Genomic DNA, 27,677 nt, shown 5'->3' with positions numbered 1-27,677 from the left:
ATTATCCACTGTAATAACCAAAAAAAGCTTCAGATAGCCGACATTTATTTATTTATTTTTAATTTTTCCACACGGACAATATACAACGAACATAAAAGTACTTTGGGAGATTCAGTATCAGTCCATGCAGTAAATCGGTACGTTATTACGTCAGTACTGGACCAATTGTAACATTGTTATGTGTTGTGTGTATTGTAATATTGTTTTATTATAATCATTTAATAGCATACAATTAAGTAAACAAAGTGTTTTTTAGTTTTAGTCGTGAGTTATAAAAGCTACACCTGCTTGAAACCTTACCCATAATTATATGTTCATGGAAATAACTTTACTTAAACTGAAGCATTTTTAAATCAAACAACCTGTTCTTGAACATCCTTGAAACAAGGGGTGTATCTGATGAATACAGTGGCCAGAAAAACTGGTTCTGTAAATGACATTGGACACTGACTTTTGAATGCTTCTCTCAAAATGGTGAAGTTGAATAATTTTAGGTTACAAATTCATAATAATTATAATAATATATGTATTTATTTTTGTGTTTAAGTTCCTACCACGTGTACAATTTGGTGTAAAGGGATTGTAAAGTGATTGTTGTCAAGAGAAGGAAAACCCTTCTCATGATACATATGGAATCACACATGTGTGTTTTAAACATGCAGGTGCCAGGCACTTCTACACTTGACAGGGAAATGAGTGGGAAGACCACTTTACCTGATGGACGGGTCCTCTTATTCACTGTCAAAGAAGAGTGCAAGTGAAACTTTTTTCTTGGCCTGTTGATGTGTGATCAGCATATTGCACATAATGTATTCAATACTTACACAGCACCCGCAGGGGTAATTAACAATACTTTGAAGAGTTCGTTTGTGTCTTCATATTAATAATTAGTATTTGGAGCCTATGAACTCATTTCCAGAAATCTCCACAGTGCATACCCAGGGCACACTTAGAGCATTTAGTAAAGAGAGCCTTTAAAACAAGATGTGTTGTGCAAATGTAGTTTATGCCTTCTTAGCTTTAGTTTCTTTTATCTGGCTATTTGATATGGAAATATTGAATTTCACATGCATGTTAGAAGACGGGCTCATAAATAATGAATGACCTGGTATCCTATATCAGCTTTATGAAAGTGTAGAACAGAGACAAGGACTTCAGTTTCCAACACCGGCCTCTGTCCTCAGAGAGTTACTATCTGTTGAAGCATTTTGCACTGCTGAATAGATAAGATGCATACTTAAGATGCCGCGTTTCCTGGTTATGCTAATAACTGTATACTGTGACAGGTCTTTAAATATTATCTTTGTTATTATTGGTAGTAGTAATAATACTGATTGACTTCATAATGCATGCAACTAAATGTATAACTTAGATGGCTAGCATAATGAGACAGTTTATCCAGTTTAACAGGATTAAAAAGAAACAGGATCTTCAATTCTGGTTAAAATCCAGCAACACCACAACAGCACAGTATATCAGAGATACTGCTGTCTAGATAAACATTTTACTGTACTCTTGGAATGCAGAAATAGAACAGATTGTGAGCAGAAAGTTGCTTTAATAATATATTTTTTTTAATGTTGGCATGTAAGGCTTAATCTTAACTTCCACGGTGTTACTGACAGCTCAAAATGACTGGCTGTGAGGAAGACAACATTGCAGAACTGACTTCCTCTCCGCAATTTACAAAGAAATGCAAAGGTGAAAAACATGTGTCTTTCCCTCCGGATGAAGAAATAGTATCAGGCTTCGCTGAACACAAGGACGTGTTGAGGGACGGTGAGCTAATGTCCTTTTTGTACCCTTTCATCCTTCCAGTCCTCGTAGATATATTAGGGGGAAATTTGGTTATAATTATTAAAGAGTTTTGGTGACTCATCCTTCTTTACTTTGATGATGGAAACCTACTTGGCCTAAGACTATAAATATGAATTTTGCATTGATTACAATCCAGTGTCCCCAAAACTCTGGAGTTGTGAGATATTTCACAGGCTGTTTACGGTGCCTTGAGATCTCTTTAATAAAAGGAACTATATCAATAATGTAAACTGCTCTTGTTTTTCACAGCAGAATACTAATGATGACATATCACAGAACACAACGGTAGTCATTATATTTCCATTAGCGTCCCTTTACTAAAGTCATAATACTTTTCCTGGAGTTTTTAAGGTTAAAACCATATAGGCTATATGTGAGTTGAACTTGCTAATTAAACCAGTCCTCCAAAGTACTAATTTACAAAAAAAAATCTATAACCAGACATAAGTTATATTGAATGTTTTGTCTGTCTTCCAATTACAATTACATTTTTATTATGAGAAATACACATATCATTTGTATTTTGCTTTTAAGAATGGATAACTTAGAAATATATGGGGCCAAAATGTTCTATTTTTATTACAATATACATATATTTACAACATTCTCTTCTATCTTTCTTTTTATATTATTACTTGTATTATTTAGCCTTCTATATTCAAATTTGTGATATGATTGTGAATGATCTTTGTGTGATGAATAATGTGTCTAGATTCTCTCTGTAGAAAATATTGTAAAGAGTAATTATAAAAGTCCTATTCTGTCATGGAATATTCTCATGAAATACATTATTATTTCTTTATTATTATCGAAGAAAACATCATTACTAAGGAGAACATTTCTCATACGTTCCCAGATTTAAAAGTTTAAGTATGTTTTAGAAAGGCTTTAGAAAAATAAACACATACATTCCTATGCTTTTGAAATGTTTTTAAACATTACTGATCTCAGGACAGGCGTGTCAGGTCCTGATATATGTCTTACTATGTGACTGGAGAAGAAAATAATATGAAATACAAAAGAAAATTATTCAAAACTCCAGCAAGGCCTAACTAAAATGGACTCAAACCTAACATATCCTCGGGGAATTTCTTTTGAAATAAAAACTAAGAGACAGCGTTGGCTCACAGCGCCTTTGCCTTGTAGGTGTACCTCACCAGGGAAAAACTTACACCGCATGAAATATGCCTAGTAGCCATGAAGTGTGGATTTCAGTTGTTCAAATGTGTTTATTGAGGTTATATTTTATTTATTTATTTTTGTGTGTTTCATTGGCTAGCTCACCTCACTTGAAGTTTGTTTTTTATTTTAAGTTTTATACATGCATTTTTTGGCTTCCAAGGTCTAGACCAAATCAAACCCTATAGCGTTTTGATTTATAGGTAGTTGAAAGGATCTTAAAATAAATTAAACCGTGATAACAGGCTTAGTGCGATTAGGGGGTAGGTCAAAGTTTTGATTTGGTCTCGCCCTTGGTCCTAGCCCTTAGTTGTACTAAAAGTGATTAAAACTATATTACATGATATAAAATGCATAAAAATGCTAATCTTCATTTTCATATGCAAGTAGTCACAGAAAGCTTTTAATTCTCTAAAGTTCTTTTGAATATCAAGTCCCTGTTAAGTGTGATGAATAGGTGTTTAGTCAGTAATGATCATATTCTTTTATTTTAGTAGACAGCATCACCTTGGAAGAGATAATAGCCACCTATAAGCAGAGCTGTTTGAAGCACCAAGTGGAACCCAATTCAAAGATACTGGAACAGCTCCAGGTATGGTATATAGAGCATGAATACCTGTGTACAGTACCACTGGTAGCAAATGAGGGTCAGTTCAGGCTGCTGTCAAATTTAGAGTTGATTTAATGTGTACCTTTGGTGACTGATAAAATATGTGACATATCTCAATGGGAGCCTTTTTAATCATAGTAATTGAAATCTAAATAAATAAAAAAAAACGACATAGCCCTGAAAAGCTAAATTGCCTCAGGGAGTGTAACCCCAACTTTATCTAACTAAGGATCACTGATGGGCCTTAAGTCTTACTACATTAAAGTTAGCAGACATGCACATGGAAAATTATCATGAGTTTGTTCTAATCGTTGCCATCTAACTATACATAAATTATATACAAAAATAGGTAACAGCAGGTATAAGTGTATAAAAGGATTTCATTATGCGTTTTGTTGAAACCTCAACATTATTTTAAGTTTATTAAGGTATATGCACACACACAGACACACACATATGTGTTATTCATTTTAAGTATTTCCTTTTACTTTTGCCAGCCATGTTTTTTTAACATCTATTTTACATCTGCATAAATTAGTGATTAGATCAAGGAGAATTATTCGTCACAAAAATTAGAAACTTAACACTGCTTACATTAAGCACATACTGTATTATCTTGGAGGTGCTAATGAACTTGGATGAATTGAAAAGTAGTGTAGGTGGTCTTCATAAAGCAGTAAAATATGTATGGTTAACCAGTAGCTAAAAGGAGAAATATTTAGACTAGGGCTGCAAGTGAATTCATAATAAGAGTATGTAAAATGGGAATTGCAGCTTAAATAGCATATTTATTAAATTAGGTATTTGGAGGCAGGGTAATCCCTGGAGAATGGCCTTGAAAGACTATTTAAAGCATTTATTGTACCCGTGGGCTTTCAGTTTCCTTTGAAATGTTTAAAGTAGATAAAACAGTATTGCTGTTGGTTAAATCTTCATAAGAGTGGTAAACAATAATAGGTTTGAGCACAGGGCTCTGGGCCCCAGCGTTAACTATAGACCTAACACTATTAAGTTCTTTGCAAGCAGAGATAAAGTCTTGAGAGTCATGCTTTGTTCTACTTTAGCATCTATGGAACACAACACATCGTGGTAATGAATTTGCCACTAGAAGGCACCATCTCATATCAAAGACGGGCTTTTAGAGTGAAAATGGTTTATGTATTAAAGTACCTGATAAATTCATAATTTATTTTGCAAATGTTAAATAGTTATAGATTAATTTGTGACTGCTGCTATATTTAGCAGACATTAGTGTATATTTGAATGCCCATTGGCTTAATTAAATTAGTAGTATTTCAGCAGGCTTACCTGAATTGTATTTATTTAGCCTTTAGCCAAAAGCAGACAAGTGCTTTTTATATGAAAGTTGGTCTAGTGGTATTGCAATATGATTGCGAAGGTATTACTTACACTATTTGCAGCACAACTGTCTTATTTGTGTTACATTTAAACATGGAAGTTTATATTCTAGCCTCTCTCACATGATGCTGTGTAAAGGCCGATTTATACTTCTGCGTAGGTCCGGGTACGCGTCTCTGCATAGCAACACAGAGCAGGGGTTTCTGGGTAAGTGCAGCCCGCAGAGGCACACAGAGCCGACGCACACTCCTCCGATTATCAGCAGACATTACAAAAGGTTTGTTTAGACAGCTAAAACTGTAACATAGGGCTGGACCAAATTAAAACTTTGACCCACCCACACATCGAATTTCTTACTAGAATAGACTAGAATCCTATTGTGTTTTGATTTATAAGTAGTAGAACTGGATTTCTTACAATAAATTAAACTGCAAAGTACAAACAGGTTTGTACTTTGTAATTCAACGTTAGGTCAAAGTTTTGAATTGGTTGAGCCCACAGCCCAAATTTATACAAAAATGTCATCTTAGTCTGATGACTATTTTGATGCCTGTTGGACAAACTCCTTATGTGGTCTTGCGTACATCTAAAAACTTTACAAGAGTTACAGTGATCAGCTTGCAGGTAAATAATTTCTCAAAGTCATTAATTATATCAGTAACAGCTTTCTTGGCATTAAAGTGCATTGTTCACACAGCTTTCAGCCCACTGCACACCTCCAAAAAAACATATGGCTTCTAGGGTATTTAATTTCAAAAGCCTGAAGAAACAAACAAGTTTGAACACTGTACTGTGGCAGTATTAAAAGTCCTGATTTTCAGTTACAGTTTGATGTAGAATCCTTGATAATCTGGATCTCGTTGAATTCTAAACATTTTTTTTTCCATTCCAAGTTAAGACCCTTCATATTTTTTAAATATGTTTTTTCTTCTTATAGTTGGCTTTGGGATTTGAAAGCATTTTTAAATTATATACCTTCCTTGCTTGTAATCATTCAGTGTGTCAATAGAAGCAAATTCTAGATAAGGATTTGCTAAGATGGTTCTATAATAGTATAGAATTTGCAGATGTCCTTTTATTAAAGCTGCCATGAATACAAGTACTTGAAAGTACGTAATGTTATACTTTTCTTTATACTGAGGAGACGGATTTGAATTTTGCCAATGAATTGCTAGATTTACTCCTATTTAATCAAATGACCATATATCATGAAGCATGCTTTGAAGATGCTGATTCTTTTGACACAAAAATAAGGAAAACTATTTTATTTGAAGTAACGATTACTCTCTTAATTCAGTTATCATCATCATAACTTATATTAACTGAGGATTTTATATAAAAACGAATGTATGCAATCTAAGTTACCTTGTGCTGCAAACTACGTGGAGACACTGGCCTAGACTACATTAAAACTTCGACCTACCCACGATTTGTGAATTAGAAACTGTGGCTTCAGCTTCTGGGTGTTTGGAGCTAAGTTATATTAGTGAGTCACATTTACTTTATTGTTTAAATCTTTATTAAGGTGCAGGACATTAGTGTAAATAAATATTGAGTAGCATCATTTCATTGTTTTAAGGCAATACATTTACTTTTTTTCTGCTCAACTTGTTAGGGTTTGTGTAGGGTTTTGATGTTCCAATTTCTCATTCTGCAAACATAGATATTTATAGCCATGAACAGCTTTTACAGAATTTAACAATAGCTTTGTTAATAACATTCAGAATATTTCCTGTAGTCTTGTGGACTCACATAGATGCTACCTGAGGTTATTCTCAAAACCTCAGGTTAACCTGTTTCCCCCCACCAGCAGGGAAAAAATCAGACTCTGTGTACAAAAGGTATGATTGACAAGCTGTTGATAGAAATGTCTGCAGTTTCTGTGCCTCCTTACAAGACTATCTGCACCAGGGAAAAAAACTGAATTAGTGGCATGTTGGTGAATCATTTAATGAATAGATATCAGTTATTACCCTTACCGATTATTCAGTTGAGTGGTCTGAAGAGAAATCAATTACCTCTACATAACTTCATTCTTTATTAGAAAAAAAAAAATCCTGGTGCAAGACTGAGAACATGACATTTACAGCTTAAATTCTTAAGGTCAGACTCATTTCATGCAAGTGTTATTTTGGCTGGGTATTACCCATATGAAAAAAATGCTTCAGTAATTGAATGGCCTAAAAATTACAGTTATTTTACATGCAAGTGCTTTGCTGATACACTGCTGATTTCATAGGCCCTGATTAGCACTGCCTTACCTGCGGTTAGAGTAGGGTTTTCAAGGATAATATTTATTTAAGTCTGTGGAAACTTGTAGACATTTTGCATTGGATGTGTTGCTGTTTTATGGTCATTGTATTCCATCAGAGATACAGTCGCCTCCAAAATGATTGGCACCATGGATATAGATGAGCAGAAATGGCTCTATGACATAAACAACACAGGTAATGAGCTATATTGTATTTTAACAATATGTGGAATATATTGTAGTTTATTAATGATTCAAGGGAGTACAAACATTTCAACAACCAAAAATCCCAACCAATCAAGGGTCATTGTCTTGCTGAAAAAACAGGTTTTTGGCTAAAATGTCCTGGTACTGTAGAGTTTTAGAACTCCATGCACATTTGTTTGCCTCTCTGAGGAAAGGCTTTTTTCTGGCAACCCTTCCACAGAGGCTATTGGCATGGAGTAGGCGTCTAATTGTAGATTTGGAGACTTGGTGACCGCAAGATGCAACCAAGGTCTGTAGTTCTCAAACTGCGGCCCTAGGATTCTTCTTTGCCTCCCGAAACATCTTCTTCACTGTGCATGGATGCAAGATTAACGTCTTAATTATTGCCCTAATAGTGTTAAGTGGTATGTTTAGGTTTTTAGCAATTTTTTTGTACCCCTTGCTTTTCCCCATTGAGATGACAAATGGATTTTGCATGTGTGTTACCTCATTTTTATACCCCAGAGAAACATGAAGCCATGGAAGGCCACAATACAGTTCCTTAAGACTGACATGTATGTACATTTAGATTTAATTTAGTTTGATTTTATTCATAAGAATCTTTAGGGTGCCAATAATTCTTATTAAAAAATAATTATTACTTCTTAAAAATGTATGTTTTATCTGAGCAGTTGTATTAGTATAAAACAATATAGTTTTCCCATATTTTCAATATTTTTGAGCATAAGATATAGCTCATTACCTGTGTTATACAGACTCATCTTTATCAAGGGATCCAATCATTTTGCAGATGACTGTATATCATCATCAAAGTTATATAATCATATTATATTTGTTCATTAAACAGACCCACATATAGTTGAAAAACCATGATGTTTATTAATATACCCTTTTCGTAAAGAAACTGATTAATCAGTTATTTAATATTCCAATTCAACAGTTTCACAAAGGCTAAAAGGGCACCCTGAGCTGGGAATGCCTTAGAATAACTATCTGAAATGTGCTTCAGGGCTTGAGAGACCTCAATTTAATGCTTAGCCTTGTCATTTATGAAAAGTCAATGGGAGTGTTGCCTGAAAGTGTTTGATTTAGTTATGTGGGCTGTAGGTCTACCCAGTCTGCATACCAGTAATTCAAAAGTTGAAGAGATCCAAAGCTTTTATTAGAGTACTGGAAATATTCTTTAAAAATAAATAAATAAATAATAGTTATAAAAACATCAGTTGCAACATGCATGTGTGATGCTTTAATAAATAATTAATTTTTAGTGCTCAATAATATATAATAATAGTTTATTATGGGGTCAAAAACTCTGACAGAAAGTGTGACATTAAGCATAAAGGCAGGGGAAACAGCAGGAATGTTTCTGCTCCGTGATAAATGAAAGGCGGTGACGATGTGGCATCTTGCGAGTTACTCATGAGCAGTAACAGCTTGGAAAAAGCTTTCAGAGCTCATATTCATGACAGTGTAATTTTAAGGTGGTTTTAAAATGGTTTAGTGATACATCTTTAGGAGAGGGGAAGGAGACCATGAAAACAAGAGGATAAAGGTTCCCAAATGCTTGGCAGATTGATTGATTTGACTGATTGATTTATTACACCAACACAAGAGTGTGTTGTCAGTGTGTCTCCATTTTTTTTCTTCATGGACAATCTCACAGTTATCAACATGGTGTACAGTTTCATTAAAATCAATCCCTTCTCTGTTTAATTAAGATACTAAGCTACCGGCTCTCTAAAGTGCAACCAACACAGCATTTGCCCAATAGGAAGAGCTATGTTAACCCATTCTTATCTACACAACATCAAATATAAATGACTTCCAGTCTTTTAAACTTAAATATACATCTTTACAGGATATCAAAGCCATTTAACCACCGTCATGCACACATTGAAGTTATCAAGAAGGTAGAATGTAAATCACTTAGCCACCTACTTCTTATAGACATTTAAATCATAATGCACATATGCAATATATGTTACACAACCTCTTAGGGTTACAACACATTCTACATGATGTCCAATTATACCTTTTGCCTATGAATGCACTATCTTGTATTTGAAATCAGAACGAATGAACAAAGAAAAACTGGAAATATTTTGAAAGTCAATTAAAATTTTGTGTACGTTTTCATTTTTTTAATGATAAATTAAGTTACTAATTTTGTCTATGCTCTTTCTAGACACTGCAGGTTTAATTGCTAATTGTTAACTGGGAATGAATACATTTGCATATTAATTAGCTCCCAATTTACATTTTTAATTTGCTGCCTTCAAAGGGTGTGAGATAAAAGGTCGTGTTATTTTAAATAATTTATGCTTTATTGCTGAAAAGATGCTGAAAGGAAATGTGCAGCTGATTTTAACCCCTGAGAGCTTTTACTGTATAAAGCACTCTGAAAATTATTTAAAAAATCTAATTAAATGAAAAAAAAAAAAATACACTGAAACAGTTCTTAACACAAAGCCACCCAGAATTAAAACTGCTTCAGCGAGTCTCCAGGATTTAAAAAGTGAAGAATGGGGAATGCACCAGAGATGTCTTTGTTGAAGTCAAGTGCACAAAACTGCATTTCCATGACTGAAAGGAAGTTATTTCTTTTTATCACTTAATTTTGCCATTTCCCGTCTGACATTCTGATAAATTTGGCACTTTGTCACTTCAATTTCTAGAAAGTTAAGCAGTAAAGTACTTAGCTAAACCATATTAGAACTCTGAAGTGAACATTATCAATATCCCTGTATTCTACATAGCCTTGCTGTGTAAATGACTTGGAAAGTCATCTTTTTGTGAAGCAAACCTAAAACAATTTTAGCCCACGATATTATGTTCAAGATAAAATTATATTATTTCAAGACTTTTGTATATACCTCTTTTTCCTTTTAGCTCTCTGAAATCATTGCTTAAAGATGTATTCCATTCTCATATCATATCATATCATTTCATAGCTTTCTATTGTGCTATTTGTTGAAACATTTGTCTACAGTAGCCTTTTTTAATTGTATTTAAGTTATGCTACCTGGTTTTGGTTAACGTATTCTGCACACCATTAGCAAATGTACATTTTTATAATACAACATTATATTTGATTGATTCTGTCATTGATTATATATGAATAATTTGCTTCATGCAGTTTAAGTTGTGTGTTCACTTATAAATGTTTTTTCACTCTACTGTCAGTCACGCATGGTATGCACTGCTTAGAATGTGGTTTGTGTGTCTTTTTTAAGAAGTGCAAAACTGGGACCATTTAAATAGTTAAAGAATCGTGTTTATTGACATGCTTCTAAAATCTGAAAAAGATGAGTAGCGTTTTTGCTTAATTGTCCAATATGTTGCATATTAGCATAGACATTAATGAGCCATGGAAACCAGGCGTCCTCTGTCTGTCACTCTTAAATCGCTGTAGCACTTCTTCATGTAACAGGGATGCTTCCATTGCCCTATTAATCTCTTTCTTTCCTATGTATGTTTATATTTTGCTCCCTCTCTCTGTTTTCTCTCTATATATATATATATATATATATATATATATATATATATATATATATATATATATGTGTGTGTGTGTGTGTAAAATATATTGCATTAATAATTATAGAATAAAAAGATTATATAGCCATTCATATCTTCTCCAGATAATTTGTGTTCTGTCTTATTGTTGCTGAGAGAAAAGATGACCATTTCAACCATCTAGTCAAGTATATATCACCTTCATTCTATGGTAAAGCTAAATGATGCGTGTATGGAACAGTAGATAAATGAATTAATCAGCTGATGGGCAGATGTTTTTAATTAATATACTGCAGTTAATTGAACTGGGGTATTACTATAAACAATCAACTGAGTGAGATAAATAATATACGATTTGATGTTGAATTACTTGGAGTTGGAAGTACAAAAATGCCTTTACTTCACACAGAACTAATACAAATTTAAGTTCAAATGATGCTTTACCTATTTGATATTGTTATACTTTACTGTTTTTCCTTTGTATGTAATTATCAAATTATGCTAGTGTCTGAGCCACAGCGCTCCTCAGATAACAACAAATGAATTTACAGTATATGCTTAAAATAACCATCCTTTATGTGTCTGTGTTTTACTCTTTACAATGTTTACAATGCAATTACAATGAATTGCAATGCACAATTTAGTGTGTGTACATTTTGAAGTTAGGGAGTTACACACAATATGAATAAAGTTTAAAGTGGATCGTACATATATTATATATTTACAGCATCCCATTGATTACAGCATTTCTTTACAGTTAGCATCAGTGGTAGCTCGTTTTTAGTAGACAATAGCACATTTGTAATTTACTATTTTCCTTTTGTTTTGTATGAATAAGCAGAAGAACTGTTTTTCATACGAGTTGACTGCAGCTTAGAGCATTTTAAATCAGCAAAGCAATTCACAGCAATTGCAGGGTTCCAGCTACCTAGTGAGCAAAGCAATTGTGCTTAAAAAAATTAAATATAGGAGAATAATTCTGCAAGGTATCTCCGGCCCGTAAAATTAAATCATGAAGGATGTTCCCTGTCTTTTGGCCTTCAGAGTGCACTATGATTAGTTTTGATTTAGTTACTGTAAGTTCTATACACATCAGCTTTTGTGTCACCCAGATGTGTCAACATTTATTTTATGTTACCTATTCATTAAAGTGTTAACAAAAAAGGGGGTTATCAGGCTATATGTCCCATGTTTTCATTCTATAAATTATTTTGGATAGCAACATTAGTCTCAAGAGAGTGTCAAACCTAATGTATCTAGTTAATCTATTTATGCAGCCCAGTTTTCATAGATCTATATTGTTTGTTAATATATATTTTTTTACGTTTTCTGCAGCAGTAACTGTGTAATTTTAGAAAAGTTTGTTGTTTCTTTCTTGCATGATGTCTCTTGTTTAATTTTACATACAGGACATCACAGATGTGCATGGCAGGGCCAGATGCCTAGATCTGAAAGGTACAGCTGTTTAATATAATTTAATTGTGTGCTTTGTTTTGGTTTCTTTTCACTTCACATAAAAGAATCAGTCTGATTGTGTATTTATTTTTTAAACCTGACATTAATCTCTTTACATAGCTAATAGCATTACACAACCTCTATTTATTTATCCGTGCACTGCATCAAGCAATACATATTTAGTTTTGTTGATGTTCTCAGAAATAATCAAACCTATGGGCACCTCTATTTTTTATTAATTTAAAAGAATGAATTGAAGGATTGATTCATTAATTCTTATTTTTTCTCAAAGATTTCTCAAACTTCCCTTCGACTGCCTTTTCCATTTTCTAGTTAATATTTGAAGATGTATTAAATAGTTATTCTCATATAAACACATGGACATTGTGACATATGGAATTTGGTGATTTCAATAATGTGATTTTAGTGATTGAAATAAAGCTACAGCAGGTGTTACTGTAAAACATGTTTCTACCATATGGGATAGGAGGCCTAGTTTTAAGCCAAATTATACAATATGCCTTATTGGGAAAGAAGTTCCATAATAACAAATAAGTTAATTAATTAATAGTTTAATTTTTAAGTTTAAAAAAATATATATTCATGGTGTAAACTGAATAAATGCTTAAATAATAATACATGTATAAATACATACATAATTTAGTTATATAAATTTAGTTATATAATTTAGTACCTTCAGCTTTCTCTGTACCTTAAACTTCAGTGATTTATGATTTTGCTTTGTTTCCCTATAGTCAAAAACACTACAAACAATAACTTGATGAAAGTAGCCCATGTTGATGCTTTGTGTGTTTGCACTGTTGTATTGTTGTTAAAAACTATGTTAAATCAAAGTAATAAAAAGGTGATTATGAGCTTAACATTTGAAATAAAGGTTAAATTAATGTGATTGTTTTTCTTGGAGGAATCCCTTTTGTATTTTTTCTCCTTTCCCTTTTTATTGTTCGTGTTAGTCAGTATGGTCAGCATGTTTAACTTGTTTCGTTGTCACACAGAGATGACATCTGAGTGTAAGTCTCTGTGCATTATCTGTAAAAGGCAGAAGGGATTAGAAAACGGGATGTTAGATCCCCTCATATGGTACAGTTAAGTGATTATTGTAAAATCATTTTATAAATGATATGCTAATGATGAATAAATTATTATCTTCCAACACGCAGCACAAAAGCAATCTGGTGAACTCAACAGCAAAAAAAGATAAGAGTTTGCGAGGAGAAAGGGTCTTTTGAATATGTTCATAATAAAAATGGACTACTGTGTCCATCAAAGTATTTCTGTAGGCTTTGTTTAAAAGTCATCTGTTTCTGAATAATCAGCAACTTCTTTGATTTGTTAGGGAGGCTGCGGGGGTGGGGGGGGACCTAATTCATGAGCATGACTTGCATGAAACCATTTCAAGCTAAGACAGGAACCACATATATAAAATGTATACATATATACATACATACATACAAACATAAATAACACTAATAAGATGGTCAGAGAGGAAAATATCAAGCTCATTTTACACTTATGAAACATCTATGAATGAAACTAAAGGAAAGTTAATTTGGATTCAATTTAAATTAGCATTTTTAATTACTCCTTCAGTTCTTCTTCTGGGTTGCTACCTAATTCCTGGAGACTCCAGGACAATCCTACAGGGTTGGTTACTCTATATATTTTTTATGTATTTATAAAGGAAAAGGTGAGGGAAAAAATACACGCTGTTCAAATGTAAAGATATTCTGGTCCTACCATTCTCCTGGACTTGCAATTTCATATAACTTCGATCCCTGACTGAGATTAGCAATTTGACTGTGCGACTACCAATTGTAATTGTCTCAAGTCTGATTGCTTTTCAGGTGAAATATTAGATTACCAGTCGTGTGAGTCTCTTGAAGAAATACTGAAGGTACTCCAGTTTGAATTCATCAATTTGCAGGAAACCAAATTGGAGCAGAATGTGAGTATGCAAACAGAAATTTTGGATAGTGGTGGTGTTTTAAAATAAAAAAGTGGAGAGAGAGTTTATATAGTTAGATTCCCTCTTTGTTGCATCTCATTTGAAACACGTTATTCTGATTAAGTAATAAGATCAATAATTGATGCTTATAACACTTAACAAGGACAGATATGTTTTGATGATTTAACCTTTAAATCATATTGACTCTCAACAACAACAACAATAATTCTTCCTGTCTAGGGAAGGAACAGTAGCATGCTCTCACTCCTGTCTTGCACCCTAGCTTTGTCAATACCCCTTTAATTATTAATCAAATTAATAATAATAATAATAATTGGCACAATGCTTTGTTTCAGGGAGCATCTGCTGTGTTGGATATGATCTTATACTATGAGTCGACCACACATCTGAACATATCTTCTAACAAAAGTATCGGAGTCCCAGGTTGGCGAGCTCTCTCTCACTTGATACAAAAGGTAATGATCCAAATACATACTTTTCAATTAACAGATGGTTTGTCTTTTTCTTACGGTAAAGAATTCAATAGTGTAAATATAACGTAAGTGTTCTGGTTGTAACATGTATTAATAAAATGATAGGGTAATCCAATACCTGGTCTTTAGAGCATGAATTTGTCATGTAATAAAACCATGAATGGTACCAGTGTTTTTCTTGTTTGTTTGTTTGTTTGTTTCATGCATTAATCCTAGCATGTAGCCTAAAAAACATTTCTAGTTTTGCATATCAGTGAAATAAACTAAAACTGGAATAAATGTGTTAACTATCCAGTCTACCGAAAGCTAAATAAAGTGGCATCTAGGTCTAAACTTGGGTATAAGCACACTGATGAGGCAGCGCCTGCTGATGTGAGCGTTGTGTTTCAGAGCAGGTGCCTGTGGAGACTGGATGCCTGTAACATGCCTCTCCTGGAGTATCCGGCGCAGACCTTGTCAAAAGCCCTGCTTTCCGGTCGGCTGGCTGTACTGCACCTTGAAAACACCTGCTTAAGTGGCAGGCCGCTCTTTACTCTGGGTATGCGTCTTTTCCAAGTAGAGGACACACTGATCAGATGGGGAAATGGCAATGAGAGTCGTGAATAATAGAGAGAGAGTTTATGGCATTATTGCTTGAATGGAAAAAATTATAATAATAACGTTGAGTTTCTTATGTATGCAGTGTTCTTCAGCTTATTCAAAGTGATATGTATTTGCATGGGATCAATCAGTAGTGAGTAATACCAGGTATGGAGATGATCTGTGTTTGCTCGTGCTCTGATCAGCAGGAACAGATGATTGGAAATGTTGAGAGACAGCAGCGTCTGGCCCATGTGAACTTCACAGTCTGATAATCTTGGGATTATATGTCCTAATCTTCTGATGTCACTTCACACACCAGTGCACTGATACTCAAGTCATAGCGGCCAGTGATATACAAAATTATGATTATGGAATATGCAAAGATTTCTACTTTAAATTTTTTAATTTATTTAGATTTTATATGTAATAAAAATAACATCTTCAATTAAAAATGTCTAAATGCTTTAGAACACAAAGATAAGTTTACAATCAAATTAAGTCAGTTTGGTCTTTAACAGGCACTTGAGACAGGACTGACGTAAGGAAACAAAGAGGGGACATTTCTATAGCCCTGATTTTATCTATCACTTTCATCTTATGAAAGAGACAATGTTAAGTTTACAGACCACTTTTTAAAGATATTAAACTGGTTTAAAATGACTCTTGAAAAGCAACAGTGAATGTTCTAGTCTGGGTGATCGTGTTATTACAGGGCTGTTGTCTGACGGTATGAAAGAGAAACGGAGAAGAAATGTAATAGAAGAGGTTTAGTGCGTGGTACTACATCTACGCTCTTTTCTTACAAGCGTAAGATATTCTACGATATTTTGCCCCAGCGTGGTTCTTGTAACATTCAGCAAAGTAAAGACTGTCCATTTAAAATGTCTTGATTCATTTGGCATTTTGGCTATGCACAGTGCCTTCTCTCACAGTGGGGAACAGGGGCCCTGATCATTGCCATTGATTTACTGGGCTTGATTGCAGGACTTGGAGGCCTTCACAGTGGAGTCGCCTGAATCAATTTCAACGATCAGTCCATTTGATTCCAACTGTGCATGATGACAGTGTTGGCATTCCACATGCAACCAATTGGCTTGATCCAATCTGCCGGATTGATCACGAAAAAACAAACAGTATGGGACCACCAGACAAGGAACCCTAAACAGAGGCTTTCTAGAACTTTTCTGAAAATAAGTAGCTATTATTATTATTATTATTATTATTATTATTATTATTATTATTATTATTATTATTATTATTATTATCTTTTCATGAAAATCAATTAAGAAATTAAGAAATAACCAGATGCTTTGCAGATCCCAGAAAGAGATTACTATTATAGTTAGGGCCCGGCGTTTTATGCAACTTGCTTTTCCTAATTGTGTTAGCTGCTATGCCCAAGATGTCCCTGTAGCCACTCCAGTTATAGTAATTGAATTCACAAATTAAAGAATCAACACATTACACTAATTAGAAAAATAAAAACTAATTATGATGAGTATATACGGTAATGGAATACATTGATGCTTTAAAAGAAACACTGTAAGACATAAACACAGATACATTGCATTCAAAAAGCATTTAATTGAGCGAAAGCACGCAACAATATCCACCTGATGTTCTGTACACTGATAGGTATAATTTATTTTGCACAACTTGCAATTTGGACCCCACAAGAAAGTCAACAATAGACAGACAGATTATCATCAGAAAAAACACACACAGAAAACGATAGTCTGATATTGACAGCTCTGAGACAGCATCTTCCTTCTGCCTTCCAACTTAAGGAGGAAAGAAAATTACGAAAGCCGATGAGATGACACTTTCAATTCGTGCTAATATTCCCCTGGAAACAATTGATAATTCCAAACTACATGCATTTCTCAACAAACGTAGTAAATGGCAGAGCAAATCCTACAGCAGGTCAACTGAGAAGGGAATATCTATACATGATGCATGATTTATCTTTTTTGATAAATGAGGCTTTGCATTCAGAGTTTAAAGGGTTAATACACCAATGCACCTTAATATAATGACTGATTGAGATGATTAAAGGAATCGGGAGATTATTAATCAATTAGTGGTTTAATTAAACAGACTACATGACCCCCTTGTGGTGGGAGATATGAAGTGAAGCCTGACAACCCAGGTCATGTAAAATGCAGGGCCCTAATGATAGATACCAAAAACATTTCTTTCATATGTAGTTATTATTTTCTTTTCACTAAAATGTATGCATTTGTTTTAAAACCTCTGCCTGAAATTTAACAAACACTTATTGAACATATACTGAATTATCCTAATAGAAATTGTCATATAAAGCCTAAATATCCTTAATATGTTCTCTATGTCCATTGTAATGTAAGCCAACTGAATGCAGACAGACAGAACTCACTCCATACTGTTTACACCACTTACCCCGTCTCATGTATTGACTAACAGATTGTTGTGGTAGGCATGTTGTCCTTACCTTAAAACCATGAGTGAGTGTTGGGAACAGGGGTGGGCAGCCCTGGTCCTGGACAGCCGCAGTGCCGTCTGCTTTTTGTTTTTTCCAAATTGTTAACTACTGAATTGAGCCAAGTATTGGGCTTAATTAGTCAAACCTCCCATGTGTTCAAGTTAACCAGTGATTGATGATTTAGAGAGACCTGTAAAACCTGGAGGATTGTTGCTTGCTAGGAACAGGGTTAGGGTGTTAGATAGATAGATAGATAGATAGATAGATAGATAGATAGATAGATGTTCACTCGAGTAAAATAATAAAAACAAAAATGAAGTTTGTGCAGCCTAGTGTTAACTACATCCCTTGATAATTCCCTTTTTTCTTTGTATTTTAGTTGGTGCTCTCAAGGTAAACTCAGCCTTACAAGAGCTCTACCTCTCGAACAATGAACTCAACAGCTACCAGGACTCGATGCAGCTGAGTGAACTTTTCAAATATAACCACTGCCTTACATTGCTGGACTTAAGCAACAACCTTATTTCTGATGCAGGTGAACAATAGAAGCAATACAATCATATTTATTATGCATTTATTACTACTTTCCAATCTGATAAAAAGGAGTGCATAATATTTTCTTTCATGTTCCATGTAGATATTTGTCTTAAAAACGACTTCTGTTTCCTGCTTTAGGTCTGGAAGAAATATGTGACGGGTTAAGACTGCAGCAAACTCGGATTCGAAATCTTATACTGTGGAACAACCAAATAACATACCGAAGTATGATCCATCTGGCTAACATTTTGGTGAGAAGTAGTTGACGTTTGTGCTGGTTTACTATAGTTTGTGCCAGGGACCTATCAAACGTTGGATCTTTGAGAGTAGAAAGATATCCAGTTATATACCTATGACATAACAATAAAACAGTAGAGTAGTTTGAAGAGACACCCTCTGTCGATAAAAAATACGCTAAAGCTGGGTACAAATTTAGATGTGTGAAATCCTTATGGCTTTTGTCTGTTGATAATCGTAGTTCAATACATTAGGTTTAGATTTAATCCGTAAGTACAAATCAAGTTAATGACCCTTATTATTATGTTGCTGTCACCCATATTTTATTCTTCAGAGCGTAAGCTATTGATAATGAGCAAAGAAGACAAATAACAAGATGTAATTTTTAATTTATATTTTTCCCCAGTTGATTCTACACGGGTTCATTTCCTTCCTGTTGCTTTGCATTTTCCTTTGTACACACTGTCTTAAGTCACACAACAAAGACCCCGAGAAACACAGGACATGACTAACAGTAACACGAAAACAAAAGAAAGAAAGTGGGCAAACCATAAATAGCATGACGGTTCTTTGCAGGATATCTTATGTAAAATCCCTAATAATATCCATTCTTCTTCAACTGCACTGATTGTCAGAATAAACTACACCTTCCGTCATTTGAATGGCGATTCAAAATCAAAAGGATACAAATTAAGGGCCTGTTTTCTTTCATCTCAGATATACACATTCAAGGCTGATCCATCCAGGCCGAAAATAAAACGGACTTATTCCATTTCAGTGCCACTAAATAGGAACAGTTTGATTAAATAATAGATATGTGTTTAGGAGGTTTTCTCATGTAGTCTGTGATTAAGAAGGATAACTAGACATTCTTGCGACCGTAATGATCATAATTAGAGCAGTGGCTGGTAGTGTCGAATATGACATCGGAAAGGCTGTTATTAACCTTTCGCTGTTTTTTTTTCCTTTCTTTTTTTTTTCCTGGATTGCTCTAAATAAAAGCAAAGCATTTGGCCAGAAATGCAACCACTCTAATGTCACAGAACTTCATTAAATCTACTATTTACATGCCATGGGATGTCCATGGGATATTCAGATTGTAATGTATTATTTTTCATCGGTTCTGAGTGGCTATAATTTAAGCATTATTATCAATGTCATTTTAAAGTGATACCGCCTGACATTTTCAGGTCAGACCTCAGCAATATCATGGTGACAATGGAAAACTTTTTTAACTTTTTAATGTGGTAACAATATGACAACAGGTTTTTCATTGATTATGTAGGTCATGGTGAGATCTACTGAGGTAATTGCTTACAGTAACAAAGGGAACAACATAAAGATTAATTGAAAACCACCGTCTCACATAATCCGGTAAAACTTGAATTATCACATTTATTATGCATTTTCCCACACAATTGAAATAGTCTACTGAGGTTGATGTTTCCGAAGACAGTAGTGTAAATTATGTTTATATAGACAGTTTGGATATAGAAATAAACACTTCTTCAATGCTTAATATCACATACTTATTTATTATGTTGTTTAAAATGAATATAATACAATTTGAAGTAATACTCTATAAGGAAATGGTAATAAGGTTAATTAATTAGTGTTCTGAAGTGCAAGTAAATTTGGACCTGATCTCACCAGGCAGAGGTTAAATTTGGTTGTCAGGTGAAACTGCAAAACCATGCTTAGCCTGTCCTTCAGGCTATAACGTGCGATCTGACAGCAAGCGCACATACTGTAATTTGCTGGCACAAAAAGCCTGCAATGTGTGTGATACTATTAAGCAATACAATGTATTTTTTTTGTGCATGTATTTAAAAGACAGAATATATATCATAAAAAAAGAATGAATACATAAGATAGAGAGACACGAAATAAATTAATTACACAGTGCTAGTTATGTGTTTTAAAGTAGGTCAATTAATGTATTGATGTATTATTATAATTAACCGAACCCCAGGTAAGATGTTTACCAATGGATTGCCTTTTTCTGAATTTAAAAGCTAATGTATAGAACCTGTTAAAACAGCGATGCTTTAAATGTAACCGATATGAAGATGATATGTCTGTACACCACCTTAAATTACAAAAGGAAAAATCCTGAAAGATAAATAATAAAAATTGTATATTTCAGTATATTCACTAATTAGTCTTTCCCTGTAATTATGAGGATGGGTTTAAAGCTTGGCACTCTCCCAAAATGTCATGTAGGTAATTTCTGTAGAGAACTATGCATAATAATTTGGCTATAATTTGTCTACTCCTATTACAAAAAGAACAGGTGATACCAAGAAAATACATAGAAAATAGCTCCTATGGAATTTTTTTTTTTTTTCAAGGATTCTGTATCTTGCATTCTAGATATATTATATTATATTATAAATCAAATTGCCAAAATGAAGCACTCACAAGTAGTTAACACTTTAAATGAAGGTCTGAATCTGCCCAAACTAAAGAGATCATCACAATTTTAAAATAGTGTATTTTAAGTTTTACTTCACGGCACCAGGAAGGTTGTCAAAAAAAAATGCTGTTGTTTTTTTAAATCAGTGTTACTGTGAGTGCTGCTGTGAAGACTGCCATCCTGGGGAATAAAGTGTCCAATGTCTGGTGCCTTTACCTCCCAAGCTGGCATTACCACAGTCACAGTGCGAAACACTCAAGTGATTTTATAGTCACCCTGCTCCAAATTAAGTCTCAAATAAATCTTTAGATTAATTTCACTGCATTTGTAAATTTGATCTGGTGACCAAAAAGTGTGACAGAACAACAAATATCACACCCTTCAGCTTTAAGTCTGTTACGCAATATCATGACACCGCTATGGATAGCATTTCCCTTGTTGCATTGTTGCTCTTGGTTTATATGGTTGCTAATCAGGCTTCAAAATTTCAGCTGCTAATTTTCCCTGGTGAGACGAAATCAAGGCTTCTGGTGCATGCAAACCTAGTTATATCTTCGGAGATATATACGAGGTAGTGTCTAATTTAATTCAGACCCCTGATGAAGTATAACTGGAAGTTGATGTAGTGAGAAAATGCAAATAAATAATTGAAATAATATCATTATTGTATGCATCAATTGCATATCTCTCAAATATGGTTATATATATTCCTAAATGAACAACGTTCCCCAGTATTTTGTGAATCTACTTTGGCTCTGATAATGTGGAGGAGGACCTCATAGATTATTTATTAACTAAGGGAGTAATTTGAACCCACACTATAATAGCACATTACAAACCTGAGCTTTATAGGGGTTACATTTCTGAGTAGAAGCAAGAACTCTCTTAAAAAAGCCACTGCTGAGTAGTTTCTGTAGTTGTCTATTAGCAGGTGGGTTAAAATTTAGATTTAATCCCAACCAAAATGATGAATATTTATAATTTCAGCCCAAAGTCGTAACTCTTGAAACATTGAATCTCGGCCACAACAATCTCCAGAATGAAGGCATCCAACGCCTAAAAGAAGCTCTAATAGCAAACCGGTCTCTTCTACATATCGGACTGGCCTATACTAGAATAACTTGTGAAGGTACGGATTTATTTATTTTCCTTTTTTACGTACTCATTTTATATATATTTTTTTTCATGTGTTTTTATTTCATACATGTTATAAACACTATTATATATGTTGTTAGCATGATTCTCAAGGATTTGCTCTGTTTTGCATGTCTATACCTGCAAAATTAGCTTTTTGGAAAGGCTTCTCAGATATGACTGGGAGGAAGTGATCATGGGAAGACAATTAGTGCTGAACCCTGCTGTGAAAGCATTGGAGAAGCACTGACAACAGAACTGTCTGCAGCACTAAAACACTTCCCCACTGACTTCTCTCTCGGTCGGTTTACAACATGGAAAACACTAATCCATGCAGAAAATACCACAACAACACATAATCACACACAAAATCCTTCAGAATGAAATACAAAGCATGTATGAAATAAAAGAAGGTGAAAGAAAACGTTGTTGCATATTTCTTCATAAATGTACTTTGTCTACAACAAAAGCTGAACAACAGATAAGAGGAAGCCACTTGGCCTATTCTCTCATTTAGTTGCTAGAAGTGTATTGATCCAAGATCTCATCATTTCAAGAACATTTCACAGGGAAACGGCGTCAACAACATGGCTGGGCATTTTGTTCCAGACACCCACATATGTTACAATGCTAAATCCGAACTGGGTGTTATTTTTATACAAAGTCAGAAAAAATGTATGAATACAATACATTTCTTAATTAAGAAAACATTCTATTTATGTTTTAACATATTTTTAAGATAAGAATATTAAGTCCAACATGACTTTATAAGTAGTATTGATGGGGTTCATGGGTTTAAGCAAATTAGATCACCTTCATAATAATTTCCTGACAGGTTGCCTGTGTTTTTCCACTCGTGTAGGTGCTGTAGCCCTGGCAGAGTTCATTGTCGAGAGTCATCAAATTCAACGGCTTGATGTCCGACAAAACTTAATCAAAACAGGAGGTCTCATGGCCTTCTCCCTGGCATTGAGAATAAACCGATCACTAATCAGGGTGGACTTAGACAAAAAAGCAAAGAAAGAGGAGGTAAGTCATAACTGCAGTGACTTTCTCCAAAAATGATATATGTATATGCAAATCTTGGCTTTTCATCCATTTTACATATAGGAGACCCCTTTTATAGTATCACTCTTTAAAAGTAGAACCATACCAAACTTGAATAAATAATTTGCACAACAGCGAATGTTATTTCTCTTCCACTGCAAGCAAGCCTGGTGAGTATCATTAAGATACAAAAGCAGGACTTCTGATTCAATCTGCTTTTAAACAATACACCAGTTCTTCTGGTGTTTTACATTTTTTTAATATTTCTGTTAAGGCCTGAGGAAAATGATGCCACAACTTTAATACATGCCCCTGCTGGATTAAAAAAATAATTAAGCTCACTTGCCATCTGTTTGTCATGATTTTATCTTCACTAACTTATTTGCATATTAAAGCATTAATTAAATTCTCCAAGGAAAGTACACTTACTTTAAAATTAACTCTAAAGTCTGTTTGTTTGAATGCTGTAAACTTATTTTTTTTACATTGCGCCACCCTTATATTTTTTCCCACTTAAGTTATGATTTCCATTTTATTTTTATTGATAATGAAAAATAACGTAATAAATTCACCTTAAACCAGATCCTGCTGGGATGAACCATTCAGTTTTCCACTGCAGCTGTCTGACTTTGTTACAATGTCAGGTCCCAGTTAATTTAAGCAAAAGAAACATACATTTAAAACAAATTGATTTAGATAATGATGCCGATGATGGCGGTGCTTTGTTACTTCCCTGCACCATTTAAATTCTACCCTGGGTCTGATTTTCAAGTTGTGGGAACGTACGCCTTTGAAAAAATCAGTTGGGTCCAAAGATACTTACACTTTTCAAATGTTTAAAACCTTGGTGAATATATTACAGATGTACTAAAGACTCAATTTACTTTGGTAGAGGTTAGTGACACAGCTGGGTTTTGTTAAAGCCTTTCACAGCACTGGGGAATGAGCCGTGATTGTATTAAGCACATATTTTCAGCGGAATTCAGCAGGTAATCAGATATAGGTGGCTGATGCAATCCAGAGGAATTCCCCGGGCCGGTAAAATATGTTAATAAAATGCTGCAGCAGTTTATCCCAAAGGGGTTTAGGTTGATCAAATACACTCCAAAGCATATTTGAAAAATCAGTACCTCGGAGGGCACTTTCTGCCAATATCATAATTAAGATAATCGGAATAAAAATACGAGAAAAATTGCGAAATTTGTGTAATTCATGTGGCATTCTTTTAATCCTTGGTGTCATCCACTATTACTGAAGTAAGGTGGTGTCTGCTTTTTATCTTTTGCCAAACTGTCTAAGAAACATGGGGCCAGATTAAATCAAAACTTTGACCCACCTGCTAATAGCAAACTAAAAACCTGTAGATCATAGCGGTTATATTTCTGATTAGAAGAAAGTGGCATCTAACTGAAAATGAAGCCGCAACTGAGTACAGTTCTGTAGGTTTCTATTAGTGGGTTGTGTCAAAGTTTTGATTTAATCCCAGCCATGGACTCTAAAAGTCATAAAGAAGATTGAGCCTTATTTTTATCAACTTCCTCATCAAATGTAGATCTGAGTTGCATCATCTTTATTAGTTCGCAGACAAGCATACAAACATTTTTGTGGAAAAAAAAACGTTTATTTTCTTTCTTTCTTTCATTCTCATTTGCAGTTTATTTTAATTCTATTCATGGCATTAAGAGTGAGAAACTCTGATTGGAATAAGATATGCAGTCTATAGGGAAACCAATAAGGGGAACTGGAAAATGCTTCTTTTATTGCGAGTCTTGGACCATTTTGTCAAGTTGCTGTACCGTCTCAAACTGGAAGCTGACCATGCATGGAGAAAGAACAGGTCCAGTTAAGGAACTGTTGACAGATAATGATAACTGGAACATCCTCCTGACACCTCTGTTCCCTGAGAAAGCACGCCAAGTACAGCAGTGAAGTTGTAGATTTTGGCAGGTCCGTTTGGTTGTCTACATTATACTGCCAATAATAATAATGTGTAGGAATGTTGTAAAACAAAAATACTAATAGAAAAAAAGCAATATCCCTCTGTAATGGGTATTAATTTTCAATCAGTCAGGTCAGAGTGTGTTGTCTGCGATGGTGTTAACCCTTTAAAAGGACAGGGTGTGAGGGATTAGGAGTCTGCTGTTGGTGTAGTCTGTGAGGAATCTGAGCCTGGCTGCACTCTTGATGAATTAAAAAAAAGAGTGAGGCATATTTGCCAGCTGTGTAATTTACTGCAACTCTCATTTACATATTAAAGCATTAATTAGCCCCTCTGAGCGCCTGTGCACGGATAGTGTAATCATCGGACATGTAGTCACTCGGGACGGCTCCCTGATGCCGTCCTGGGGGAAGCAGAGCAGCTCTGCCTGGGTCTCTGGGTGGTGTTGTTGACCATGTGGAGCGTGTTTGTCGGCTTTGTTTCCCCGCTCAGAGGGGATGTAGTAGTGCGTTGCTCAGTTTTTAGCTTTTCCCAGCTCTTTGAAGTGTCACATTTGATCTGTCTCCCTGTCAGTTGAACAGCTCCACTTTTCCTGGTGCTGTAGTCAGAGGTATGACCCACAGTTTCACACAAAACAGAGGGGGAGAGAGAAAAATAAAATAACTGTTCGAAGGAGTCCGTTAACTACTACCACACAGGTGGGGACACCTGTTTCAAATGCACGATGGCATGGAGTTGGATTTATCAAGGTTTTCACTTCAGGGTTCCTTTTATTTAGTACAGAAAATAGGACCAGTTGGGTTTTAATGTATTTGTATGTGTAAATGAACACAATAAGAACACTGTGTTTGACAGTGTTTGTTTCTTCTGTATAGTTTTTTTTCTTTATTTTTTTATTGAACCTTCCTGGGTTTTATATTTATGCTTGAAATGGGAGGCAAACTCAAGCATATGCCAAGCTCAGAGATCAACTAAATGTATACATTGTGTATATTGTGTGCTCACTGGGGAAAAGAATAACTGAGCATCAATATGATTAACAGCATTTTAATTGCGCCAGTATTGTTTTAATTAGACCCATAAAATTGCACCAAAATGCAAAAGCTGAGTATCCCAAAATATGTATTTTCATACTTTCCCAATAGGGTATTTATTTTTATATATATTTTTAAATGATGATTACTACAACTACAGGAATGCCTAACAACCAGATTGTTCTAGATGTTATTTAAGGGATATCTATAGAGTTACCAGTATATTTCAGTATATAGAAGTGTCAAACGTTTTGGTTTTCCTGGAGGTGAAAGTGCGTGAGCTTGAGAAATACCTTTAGTAAGACTCTTGTGTATTTGGCCCAGACTAAATCCAATCGGACGACTGTAATTTCCAAATCCAAGATTTGATGGCATCTTTCTATTGAGTAAATCCAAGAGGCCTCTGGTAAAAAGAAACATTTACAGAAAGATGGATCTTCTTAAGGAACAATGTATCAAAGAAAACTAATATTAATTAATAATCAATTAATTTGTGTCATGACAAAATGATTGCATGATTCAGTGAAAATACATCACAACAGAATGGGGAAATAAGTATTCAGGTATGAAATCAGGTTTGTAATAATAAAGCAATGTTACATTCATCTTTGTTTTCTAAAAGCCTCGCATTGTCTCTCTATGTTTCTCTGATCTAAATTCTGATGTGGCTACAAAGAAAGCACACAGAACTTGAAAGCATAGACATCTAGGATTTCATTTTATAGTACTTTCCTTACATGCATTTCTTTTTTTTTTTACATTTCTACAAGGGCATGCTGTGCTAACAGAACTTACAGTTCACTGGTATAAATTGCATTTGATGATACACTGCCATGAATTAGCACAGTCACCTTTCAACAGAAGGTTATTAGTGTTACTTTGCGCGGCTACGTGTTTTGCTGGAGTCGCTCTGCTTCGAGCACACTTTCCATCAACACTCAGCCACTCCACAAAGTGGTGTCCGTTTGCAGTCACTCCAGCTGGAGCGAATGGGCTGTGGAGGATATGCCCCGCTGTGTGGCGTATAGCAGTCTCCGTCCCTGTCATGCGGTCCCTGCCTGCACGGACGCCATGGAGAGGAGCTAATTGGATTTGTTGTCACCTCCAGTAGCTGCCAGGAGCTGGCGTCTGCTCTGGTTAGAGATGAAGACATCACCATGACAGGACCCCAGGAAAGGATCAGCTGGTATCCTGGGTACCACTAATAAAGTCATGGTTTTAATGTCCAAGCGGACAAGCTCAGGCCAGCTGTTCACTGTATTTCAGGGCCAGGCTTAAATAAGAGGGGATACGCCACACTGACCACGTCCACAAAGAGACCCATCTCCCTGAACTTTTCAGAACGAAGCATCACATCAAAAGTTATGCGCAAAACATACTGTAATCAAATAGGTGCTGTTTGCGTTGCTTTCTCTACTTTTATTCCAGGCCAACA

At 34.7% G+C, this 27,677-nt stretch overlaps 1 protein-coding gene across 1 annotated transcript; it reads left to right on the top strand.

Moving 5' to 3' along the window:
- The first annotated feature begins 1,631 nt into the window (after positions 1-1,631).
- On the top strand, positions 1,632-27,447 carry LOC136717437 (protein phosphatase 1 regulatory subunit 37). The gene is made up of 11 exons (XM_066695057.1): positions 1,632-1,779; positions 3,495-3,589; positions 12,350-12,395; positions 14,261-14,361; positions 14,718-14,837; positions 15,246-15,393; positions 18,278-18,433; positions 18,574-18,686; positions 22,076-22,217; positions 23,085-23,251; positions 27,271-27,447. The coding sequence occupies exons 1-11, from the start codon at positions 1,632-1,634 to the stop codon at positions 27,445-27,447; spliced, it is 1,413 nt and encodes a 470-aa protein (XP_066551154.1).
- Positions 27,448-27,677: the final 230 nt, after the last annotated feature.

The sequence above is a fragment of the Amia ocellicauda genome, chromosome 21 (genome assembly GCF_036373705.1).
Source record: "Amia ocellicauda isolate fAmiCal2 chromosome 21, fAmiCal2.hap1, whole genome shotgun sequence".
In the NCBI taxonomy this organism is placed as follows: Eukaryota; Metazoa; Chordata; class Actinopteri; order Amiiformes; family Amiidae; genus Amia; species Amia ocellicauda.
Note: the sequence above shows the minus strand (reverse complement) of the source record. Positions and strands in the feature narration are given on the sequence as shown.